This window comes from Coffea eugenioides, chromosome 2 (assembly GCF_003713205.1).
Source record: "Coffea eugenioides isolate CCC68of chromosome 2, Ceug_1.0, whole genome shotgun sequence".
Classification (NCBI taxonomy): Eukaryota; Viridiplantae; Streptophyta; class Magnoliopsida; order Gentianales; family Rubiaceae; genus Coffea; species Coffea eugenioides.
In genome coordinates, this window is record NC_040036.1 from 18,606,305 (window position 1) to 18,618,022 (window position 11,718).

At 36.9% G+C, this 11,718-nt stretch overlaps 1 protein-coding gene across 1 annotated transcript; it reads left to right on the forward strand.

Moving 5' to 3' along the window:
* The first annotated feature begins 4,367 nt into the window (after window positions 1-4,367).
* Window positions 4,368-11,287, forward strand: LOC113761235 (protein TIC 62, chloroplastic-like). Its single transcript, XM_027304120.1, has 13 exons — window positions 4,368-4,694; window positions 5,911-6,028; window positions 6,119-6,191; window positions 6,287-6,335; window positions 6,499-6,675; window positions 7,157-7,238; window positions 7,387-7,459; window positions 7,560-7,670; window positions 8,186-8,338; window positions 8,944-9,077; window positions 10,095-10,271; window positions 10,514-10,663; window positions 10,850-11,287. Exons 1-12 carry the CDS (start codon window positions 4,499-4,501, stop codon window positions 10,614-10,616), a joined length of 1,446 nt encoding a protein of 481 aa, XP_027159921.1. The 5' UTR covers window positions 4,368-4,498; the 3' UTR covers window positions 10,617-10,663; window positions 10,850-11,287.
* Window positions 11,288-11,718: the final 431 nt, after the last annotated feature.

The window sequence follows — 11,718 nt, forward strand, 5'->3', positions numbered from 1 at the left end:
ATTTGGTAGCCACGTGTTTGGGTTGGATTCTGCTAGCGTTCCTGTGTACCCTTTTTTTTTTTTTTTAGTTTTCCTTGCGTCCGTTCACTTTAATTGCAATTATTGATGCGGAGTATATTCTCAAGTGTCTAAAATTAATTGTCAACCGCGATAAAATTAATTGTCACGGGGTATTAGCAGCTGATTCTTCTGTTAAGAATGAACAATTATCTTTTTAGCGGTATCTACGAACTAATTAATGATTTTTTTAGTGTTATGAACATACTTAATGATTTGCACATGTACAAGCCTAGCTGTACAGTCCCAGACATGTGGTTTTCTTTTCTTTCTCTTTTTTTTTTCTTTCAAAGATGGAATATTATATTTTGTATTACTCCCTCCGTTCTCCTACTTTTCCATTTCAAGATGTTCTTTTTAGTCTCTCTTTTTAATATATAGTCATTTTCTCTAATCATACGCACATTACCATTCAAATTCAAATTTTAAATGTGTCATGATAAAACTCATTATAATGTAAACTCATTATATGGAGATGAAAACTCATTATAATCTAATACCTCTGATTTTTGGGATTTCAATCTTAGTTACTGGATCAAAATCTCCTCGGGGGCGGTTTAGCAATGCTTTTATAAGAGATTCCGGAAAAGTCAGTCACGAGAACAGGGTGAAGAAAAGTGGGAGCAACATACTTGCGTACAATTTGAGAATATGATGATTTCGGAACTTATCTTTAACTACCTTAATTTGGATTATGTAAGTAAGGATTTTGAGTTTTAACTTAAAAGCTTGGGGTATGCTGATGTGGTCATAGCTTATGAAGTGGTCATAGTTTAGTGGTCAAATTATGATCCATAAGGTCAATTCAAGCTGAGTTATATGTAAATTTTTGTTCTCACTATTTATGGGTTTATTGATTTTTATGTTATTTTGTTGATTGAATCATTCATTCTTATTATTGTCGATACCTTTATGCTTCTTTGAAAAAAAAAATCAGGGTATTGTTAATGCCACATTTAGTATTATATATAATACCAGAGTCATTTTATTGTAAAAATGATAGATTTACCTGTGCTAATGTGGTCCAATTAATGAAATTACACTCATCATTGAAAATTGTTGCGACATATCTTACCAACCGCAACATTGTCATTTAGCTCAACTCTGTCCAATTACGAATATAAGTCTCATCTCATCTACGTTTTCCCGTCAAAGAGAGGGCTTGGACACGCTTCTAACTATTCAAGGAATCAGACCTCTTGAAAATTCGTCAGCTCCTGAGTGAGACTGTTGAGTTTGAGATCTCAAGGTATAAACATTAGTTTATTAGTGGCTGCAAAGTAAATACTCCACTAAAAGTACTTTGTCACGTGTAATACTGCTACTAGCTACTTCTCTAAGCACGATGTTTGTGGAACGCTCATTTATTTTACCTAGGGGTGAGAGTAGCATCAAAACAAACAATATAATATTTGTAATCATGCGTCGGGTATATTTTTGACGAGAAATGATTAAATTCTCAGTTTGGATTGGTTTGATCTCAAATAAAAAAATTTACTTCACAAATTTCAATCACCTTTTTATCTCACGTACATCACATCACAAAAAAGTGCTACAGTAATTATTTCAAATAAATCATGCAAATAAACTCTTATCCAAACAAACACGTCTTTAAAGTAACATTTTTACTGTTTTAATTAAGCCTTAACTCACTAAGTGCATGGCTAGTGTACAAATTCAATACACCGTTTTCGAGAATAGTTAGACGCCCGGGTAGAACGGGAACTAATTAAAACTAGTAGTAGTGTTCAGAATTTCAGTCGTTTTAGTGTAACTCTTTGAATTTTGAATATTAAATTGTGGTGTATTTACCATTACTGGTCAGCTAATGAGCGAGAGAGGTGAAATTGGGCCTCCAAAACTTCAACGGTGTCGGAGACACGTGATGAATGCATTCAATATTGACAACTCAATGGGATTGGAATCGGGGTTAGGTACCAAATTGTTAACGTGGGAGGAAAACATTCAATATTGACAACTGCCTAATGTAATACTACTATATTTTGTAATGTTGCGCATCCGGACATCTCTTTGAAGATATTTTAGACCCTCGCTCAAGAGTCAAGACGCATGGTCAATAATGCTCACTGCCATTTTTCTATCATTTACTACTAGCACTAGACTAGTATAACTTGCGTATTTTCAGATCCGCTCAAGCATATTTTGTCTGTAACGAAAAAAAAAACTATAAGATGTACGTTAATCAACTCCTCATCATATGCAAAGTGGCAGAGCTCCTGCATCTTTCTGTAAAGAGAAAGAAGTTGGCCAAACATTTTAGGAAGAGAAAGGGCAAATAGACCGACGAGTCTGCGTTCCGTTGTTCATTGCTTTTTTATAGAATGAACTTTTCAACTAGTATATATTTGTGAATTAGATTTCATACTTCCATTGCCACTAATTATCAGTTTCCAATTGCTTCAACCTGCCATGGAATTGGGTAGGGGTGTCAACGGGTCGGGTTGGACCCCGGACCTGACTCGGATCGGATAAATTTTCCGGGCTTGGGTTGAAAAATAATGCCGATACTCGGATCAGGATTCGGACCCCCTTTATTCTAATAAAAACGAGTCGGATACGGAATATAGGATTTCGACCCATATTCGACTTGGATCTGAACAATATATTAATAATTATAAAATATAAATATTTCTATATACATTCTTTTACCAAATTAACAATTTAGTAATGATTTTGTAGATTGATTTGTGGTTAGTTTTGGATTGACTATTGCGAGTTATTTGTGATTTAGTTTTGTAATTTGATTTGTTTAAGTTTGTATATTGGATTTGTGATTGATTTTGAATTTAATTTAAAAACATTTAAAGTTGGACCTTTTAGTCATGGACACGACCCAAACCCGTCAAACTTAATTGGATATACAAGTCAGATCCGAATCTACTACATGAAAACGGATTCGGGTCACGTCCGGAATTTTCAATTCCGACCGGGTTGACACCCCTAGAATTGGACAGCTATCGCTAAGTTATTAGTTTGGGTGAAGGTAAGGGGACATCTGCACGATTCTAAAAAGTTAGGGATAGGATTGTCAATGGGGCTGGGCCAGCCCGAGCTCGGCCCGATAGAAAGCCCGATGAGCCCAATCATTTAGTGAGCCGGTCTGAGCCTGAGCCTAAAAATTAGGCCCGAATTAAATGTGAGCCGAGATTGGGCCTTATTAGGCTCAAACCCGATATAGGTCCGACCCTTTAATTACCTATATATATAATATTTATATCTTGATATTGTGTATAATTATATATCCAAATATATTATAACTAAATACTAAATATATACATAAATTACAAAACACAAAAATGCATCTAAAAACTCTTTCATGAGCTTTCTTGAGAGCCAATATTGGTAATGCATAACTAAATTTCTAATTTTTCTTATTGGTTGAGTAAATTTTTGTATTGACATAATATTGGTTGATTTTTTTTTGGTCTACAAACACAAAAATCATCAAGCATATTTGGATTTAAATCACAAGATTATAAAAAAAGTTTCAACTTTTAAAGATGTATTGGCTTATGATCGCATGTTTTATTACTATTTTTCATGCATTTTGAATGGATTAAATATAAATATTGTTGAAAAATTTTTGGTTTATATACGTTTTAAGAACTATTATTTGTTCATGTTTAGTTTTAATATTATAGTCTTGTAAATGTTAAATTAGTTTTACAACTTAATAGTTATAGTAATTATATTAAGAAAATTAAGGAGCAATAAGTGAGCTTGGGCTAAACCCGATTAAGGCTCACAGCCCGAATATTATGTGAGTTGAGTATGAATTTCACATTTGCGAACCCGGAGCTCATAACCTGAAGCCCGAAAATGATTCAAATTTAATGAGCTGAGCTTGAGCTCATCAAAGACCGGCTCATTAGGCCTGGTTGACAGGCCTAGTTAGGGATCACAACAAAACAAACTTGAGCTGCTTGTGAACTGTTTGATGAAAAACTCGTGTATTTGAGCTAGACTCTGTCACTCATATTAAAAATTGCAATGCTCTAGCTTTTAATGCCTTAACATGGCGAAAATTTACATTCTCTTCGTAATGCTGAAGGAAATATATATTGGGATGACGCATTTTCAACAAATTAAGCGGCAAGACAGGTTCAGGCAGCATAAGGTAGGTGATAAGGGAATTGGGATGTTGTCACTCAAATATTATATCCACTTTCTTCTAATTCAGATCAGAAAAGGGAGTTACCAAGTACTAGTAGATAAAGATGGATATGCAGCGTGTGGTGTTAAACGCCTTTGGGTCCATGAATGATCCCGCACGGGTGACGGGCCATCATAACAAGCAGAACAACTGGGCTGGGAAACTCGGGAATGTGGAGTGGAGAAGCTGAAAAGTCGAACCCACGAGAAGTCGGTCTCTCTCTCTCTGCTGTTAGCAAGATTTGCCCGGGGTCTCAAATTCAATTCAATGCAGCTCCTGCGCCCTCCTCAGTCGGTCACCTTGACTAATGACGTTGCACTTCCATGTGGGTTGTCGACAAAGAGGCCATTGTTTTTACGTGGTCAGGTAGCGAAACTCGGGTCTTCTAATATTGTGAGATGCCCAGACGGCCACGGCCAGACGCTTAAACCCATTCATGTCAGAATCAGACCTCATGCTTCAGGTACAAATCCTACTACTAACTTCCCTTTCAAAAATTGGAATGTGGCACTGTAATGCTTTGTCTAGAGTGTGGTTGGCTTGGCAATTGATGGGATAGGGGAATTTTATATTGCGGAACTGCAGGACGATAACAGTCCAATCCCTCGGTTTAAGACCGTTTGAAAGTTATCCTTAGCTTCGTTGTGGTTCCTCAATTGCTCCCGGATTTTGAATTCAATCTGGAGGCCAAACAATTCTGAATTGATCATCGTTTTTCTCCGGTTCCAGCCATATATGGTGGGATGGGTCTTCCCCTGCTTGGATGACTTGACGTGAGAAGAATGTTGCTAACATCTCATTTTTCAACTCCAAGATTACTTGAAAGCAAAATAGTTTGGCAACTTAAAATTTGTGTGAAGGGCATTTGCCAGTGGCCGCTAAACTTCAATACTGACCATTTAGGAATTTCAACTTTTCACGTTTTAGACATTTGCTTGCTGATCAACTTATGATTTTGCATGGTGTTTTTACTTTGTTGTAGCTGCCTTTCGAGGAAAATGGTATTATTATGCTGAAATTTAGTCGCAGACTCTTGTAGAATTCACTACGCAACATGATCTTGGATAGCTAAGTTTTTCCAAATAATATTTCAGTTGCATCGTAAACACATTTTCTAACTCACCTTTTTATATTTCCAGCCACCTTTTTATCTCACATACATCATATCATAAAGAGTACTACAGTAATTATTTCAAATAATACTCCATCCAAACGCACTCAGCGTTTCATTGTGTATCTTTGAATTTGGCACCCGAATGTATTTGATGCTGCTTTTCTTGCGGTTACTTGCTCGAATGTATTTGATGCTGGAAGATAGAAAGTTTTGCAGGCCTAGTTGAATGCTAGGCCCTTGAATTATGTTAAAGCAGTGCTTTGCAAATCGGTCGTATGCACTCTGCATTAGCTTCTACTTACTGTATATTAAGGGCCAATTTGGAAAATAATCCTTAATGTTGTTTAAAACACGTGGGGTTTGGAAAACATCGAAATGAGACTTAAATGAGTGGACAAAGCATATCGTAATTAGCTTGAATGATGGATTTACTTACTCATAAAGAAATGAGTTTCGTTTCTGTCTGTTTCCGTATATTTGCTTCTCTCTCTTACTGAAGTGGAAATGGTTGTCCTAGCACGTATCTCTTCACCTTACTTTAATCTGCTTTTGTGTTTCTGCAAAGTTGCTGTCAAAGTTAGTGTAAAGACTGCAGAATCCGCCCCATCGGATGTTGTCTTGAAAGATGGAAATCTGATTTTTGTCGCTGGTGCAACAGGGAGAGTTGGGTCACGAACTGTAAGGTTGACTTTTATTTCTCTAACTACTAAGTACAAACTAAACAGACTAAACTTCTGCTTCTAAAAGTACCAGAAACCAAAATTTTGCTGCAGGGAGCTCTTGAAATCAGGAAGTAGAGTTCGAGCTGGTGTTCGAAGTGCTCAAAGAGCTGAATCTCTTGTGCAAGTATGATCTCGATGATAACTACACAGTTAGTTGACTCCTAGTCTTGTGCCAATGAGTATGATTGTAATATAATAGTACTACTTTCTTTCCTTCAGAGTGTCCAACAGATGAAGTTTGATGCTGCTGAAACTGGATTAACGCCACGTAAGATGAAATTTTTAGTAGTATCAGTCGTCTCTTGAGTGTGTGGTCTTATCTATGCTCTCAATCTGATTGATATGAAGAACTATCTATTTAAATGCATTTTCATGCTTTAAGGGAATATGCTTCTGTAGAAAATCACATGTTCTTTTTGGTCTTTAGCCAGCCATAGAGAGGCTTGAGATTGTTGAGTGTGATCTAGAGAAGAAGGATCAGATTGGTCCGGCACTGGGGAATGCCTCAATTGTCATATGCTGCATCGGTGCCAGTGAGAAGGAAATATTTGATATTACTGGTCCATATCGAATTGACTATCAGGCCACCAAAAACCTTATTGATGCTGGTAAGGCTTTTTGGCCTCTGTGCTGGAGCTTCCTTTTAATGTCAGCTTATCGTGCTATTAAACTGACATCGATGGAAGTTGAAACTGAAGTGACGGCATGGTAGATAAGATTAATATTCCGACAAAACTTCTTTGGTCACACTAAAATGTAGTTGTAGAACAGAAGAAAAATATGTTTGATTTTCTTGATGCATGTTGTTTAACCAGCTGTATGGCAACTCAAGAATTTGACTTCTGCTTGTGAAAAAATTAAAGGGTCTTAACTCATGTATGGTTGACTAAGTTTGATCTCGTTCCTATCTTGTTTGTATTGATTAAGTTCATTAATTGGAGATTTTGTTGGAGAGTAGTACTTGTTCAGAAAAGGCAACCAGGTGAATGCTGAAGAATTTGTATTCTCCTGCAATTTTGATGTTTCATCTATTAGTATTTCCCATGGAGTTTAAAGGAAAAAAAAGGCTAAAACTGGTTTTCTCTGCAGCAACCATTGCACAAGTTGACCACTTCATTTTACTGACATCTCTTGGAACAAATAAGGTTGGATTTCCTGCAGCTATTTTGAAGTAAGTAGTCTTAACGTTCTTGATTTGCATGGAAATTTCTGTGTTACTGTGGATATCAACACGGTAAAATCTGTTTCGCATATTTTACTTTTTGACAGTGCTCTGTTTTTTTTTTTATTATTTTTATTTTTAAAATTTTTCCCAAAAGCTTGTTTTGGGGAGTCTTGATCTGGAAAAGGAAAGCAGAAGAAGCTCTGCTTGCCAGTGGACTTCCATATACTGTAAGATCTTCTGGAATACATGTACAGAACAACAGTGATGTAATTTCTTTTTTAATACCTCAACTAGATTTTGCTTCTCCTTGCATATTTCTTATTTCAGATAGTTCGACCAGGAGGGATGGAGCGGCCTACTGATGCTTTCAAGGAAACTCACAATATAACTGTTTCACAGGAAGACACTTTATTTGGTGGTCTAGTGTCAAATCTTCAGGTTATCTTCTTATTATCACAGTTCTGAATGAAAAATTTAGCTTTGTCAATGATCTTGTTAGAGGCTTCCTGCTTGAGATACCTGCTTCCACTTGGTGGAGACCACCTTGTGGCCAGACAAAAGCAAACAACTAATTTGTATTGGTAACAAAGATACATGTGACCAAGGCTGTGCTGTGTAGTCTAAATTAGTGCAAAGGTGCTATTGCATTGGAGATCCTAGTGTAACTAACCAAGTTTTTTGTGCTTCAGTTATATTAATACACTAATGCGGAGAGCCCTACCTAGCCCAGATATTAAGAAGCCACAACTACCTTCTTTTGAACTGAGATATAATATGTCTCATGAGGGGTCTTTGTCTTCTCAAAATTGCTGGACTTAGTTATACTGTCTTAAGTTGCAAATTATATGAACTTACTTAATGATACTTTGTTTCCTGATCAATAGTCAGTTGTACTAGTAGAAACTCAAGATTTTGTGCTTTTGAACCAAAATAACATCAACTTATACTGTCAGGTGGCTGAACTTATGGCTTTTATGGCAAAGAACCGCAGCCTTTCATATTGCAAGGTGGTGGAAGTAATTGCAGAAACTACAGCTCCATTGACTCCCATGGGGGAGCTCCTTGCAAAAATTCCATCCCAACGTGCTGAAGTGTTCTCGCCAGGGGTAACATTATTTATTTCTTGCTGAAGATTTGGCAGTAGCTGCTGCATAACAATCATCATACATAAAAAGGCAAAAAACTTGTATGGCCATTAAATTATTTGCATCACCTACTCTTTGGCCACTAGACTATTTTCATTTTCAAATCGGCAGCTCAACTTCTAATATGGTACATTAGTGATTCCATCCAATGTTGGGGTTAAATCAAATGGCAATGACTTTCACGCATAGATCATCTGATGTGCCTGATAGAGTTAACCACAAATTTAATGGGATGACCAAGAAGTATGTCATTCTAATAGTTGCATAGGTGATTTGGAAACGACAATAGTTCACTGACCAAAAGTGTGCACACTAATAGTTTAGTGGCTGTCAAGGTAGTTTGCCCTACTTGAAATTAATAACTTCATATTCCTAGGTGTAAAGTAGATATTGTACCTTGATACTGCAGGCCTCAGGTTACTTCAATTGGCAATGGTTATTTCGTTCTGACTGAAGATGCACCAAAATTAAGAGAAACTCTTCTATGTAGTTGTTGCAATGTACATTGACTTTAATTCATGGTCTGCCTCCCTTTGATGAAATCTGTACTTTGGGCTTGTCTCTAGAAATTAGATGATGCAGTTGGACCTGGGACTGCAGCTACAGAAATTGCCACTTCTGGAACTCCAAGCACTACTGTTGAAAAAGAAACTGTCCAACCAAAGGCTGCAGAAATGACGCCACTCTCTCCATATACTGCGTGAGCATGCAAACTGATATTTCATCGTGAATTATAATATTTCTCACCAAAATAAAAACTGTAATTTCCAACTTCCCGAAGCTATGAAGATCTAAAGCCCCCTACTCCTCCTATTCGAACACCAAGCACTACTTCTGTTTCCATCAAGGCAAGTATAGAGGCGACAAACCCATCAGTAGTTAACTCTTCTCCTCCATCTTTAAAAAGGCCATCCCTCATCACCTTTCACAATTCCATATGCCTTAACATCTGCTGTTATTCTACTTCTGATTCTTGTTGAAATTGGATTCCATTTATGTCATGGATAACTTTGGACCTCGGATCTATGTGAAGAAACTGCTGACGAGAATTTTGTGAAGGGGAAACTATTTGTCCGAACTACTACCATTTTGGCAAAAACTCATAGTTGAAGATTACCAAAGAAGGAAACCTGCAAATGATCTTTCTCATGGAAATTTGAGGGTCTCCATGACCAAAGAACACCATCCATAATACGGAATTCTTTCACTTTTTCTAATGCTACATGAGGTGTATTAGGGTTAAGATGTTTATATATAATATGTGGTGTCAAACACTTGAGTTTTAGAAAATTGTCCGAAGTGTCTATGTGACAGGCTGACAGCACAAAATAAGCAAAATCTCCCTTTATTTATAATATCCTAGCATTGTGGATATGAACTGCTATTCGTGCTGAGTGCATATGAACTGCTTTGTCACTATTCTTCTTGTTGTAGTTTTGATGGTCTCAAACCACCTGCACGTCCAAGTCCATCTAGTATTTACACCAAAGTTTACCATGGTATGGGAGTAGTTTAAGCCTTCAGGGTATGCTATAACACCTAAACAATAAGAACAAGCAATTTTATTGCCTAGTTTAGCATGATAGCAGTTGACTTGTAAAAAGCTGTGCCTTTTTCCCTATGCAACATGTATGTTGATTTCCTTGTCTTCTGTCAGTTTTGCTGATACGAGTCTATTTGCTAAATAACCGATTTTATTTTCTTTTTTTTTTAACAGATATGAAGATTTGAAGCCACCCAGTTCTCCTAGTCCCTCTCCAAGTGGTCCAAAAGAGGTACATGCCTCAAATGATATCCTGTCAGAACTTACCGGTGGCAATGATGTTGGCACAATCAACATTGGTGAGGAGAATTATCCCCAGAAATTGGCTTCTCGTCACTCGCCCTATCTTGTGTGAGTTGATAATACTCCATTTCCCTGCATGGAAGAATTGTACTGGCTGTATCTACCTCTATTAAAAATCAAAATCTTCATCATCATGCAGACTGGGACCCCTGGTCAAGTTTTGATTATTACTGCTGTTTGACCTGTTCTCTCTTAATTTGCTGCATTATGTGAGGCTACATAATTGTTACACTGAGCTCCATTGCCTCCTGTCTAAAAATCCAAGTCTGTTTATCTTATTGTTGCTTCAGATACCCTGATTTGAAGCCCCCATCTTCACCATCTCCTAATGCACCTGTGTCATCTACAAGCAACGAAATGCTGCCGTCGATTGCAGATAAACTGGGAAATTGACATAAGCCTGCCAGAATTAAAGCAATCCCGCTCTGACCTTTCACCAGGTAAATCCGTTGTAGACTGCAAATGAGATCTATAAACTCTAATGACCCCATTTATGGCACTGAAGCTACATTGCGTCAGAGTCGAGTAATAGAGAAAAAAATTATTGTCAAATTGTATATGCAGCTGGGCTGAGAAGATCATTAAAACTGATAATTTTTCCCTCATCTATTGTTTCGGATATGCAGGCGCGATGACTTGAGGCCTCCAAGTTCTCCCATGCCATCTTCAAAGAATTTTTGAAACACAAACCATGGAGTTAACCATCTTGAGATTATATATGCTTTCTATGCTTCAGAATTCAGTCTCCCTTACCTCCTGTGCCCCGAGGGGGGTATCAGGTATGGGTGTTGTTGGAGGCGGGCTAGATAGTTTTGGCTGAGTGAGCCGCCAGTATGCCATCGTGATAGAGCTATTAAAGCAAAGATTATGCGCTGTCAGCTCATGAGAAACCAGCAATTTGCAAAGTCGAATTTTAGAATCACGAAATTGTACCTACACGCAAATAAACTTCCTTGTACTTGGAACTTATCAACAAATAGTCTGTATAACGCAAGTGATGAACTCTATCGGTATCAAAATTATGTAGAAACTAACAAAAACTCAGAAGGCACTCTTTTCATATATGCTTATACTATCAATAATTCGATAAAATTACTAGTTGTATTAATCTCACATCTCATACACAAGAGTATAATTTAAAAAACAGTAACATCTAAAATTCATAATAAACAAACTCGTATTTTTAGTTTTTTTTTTTAAATTTTAAAATATGTTCTAATGACATATGGCGTACACATAACTTTTCCAAATTCATATTTTTTAGCAGAAATTTTGATAGTAACATTTTTATAAAAAAATTTGTGTAAGATGCGAATGTATTATTTTATTTAGTGCTATTATAGTAAATGTGGCGAAGATGGACAAAGTGTGATCATCCCGTAATTGAAGGGGGCAAAGAGCGATTAGCCTTTTTTTCCCTAGGTAATTACTAGGAATAAACACAGTCTGTACAGCCTTCAATGATCTGTCTTTTGTTATCGCTTTTTGTCCTTGT

Excerpts from the sequence above, each read along its gene's own strand:
- LOC113761235 (XM_027304120.1), top strand. The coding sequence starts at position 4,499 with ATGCAGCTCCTGCGCCCTCCTCAGTCGGTCACCTTGACTAATGACGTT. Across the intron at positions 6,336-6,498 it reads TGAAACTGGATTAACGCCAC|CCATAGAGAGGCTTGAGATT; the intron begins GTAAGATGAAAT and ends GTCTTTAGCCAG. Across the intron at positions 9,078-10,094 it reads CCACTCTCTCCATATACTGC|ATATGAAGATTTGAAGCCAC; the intron begins GTGAGCATGCAA and ends TTTTTTTAACAG.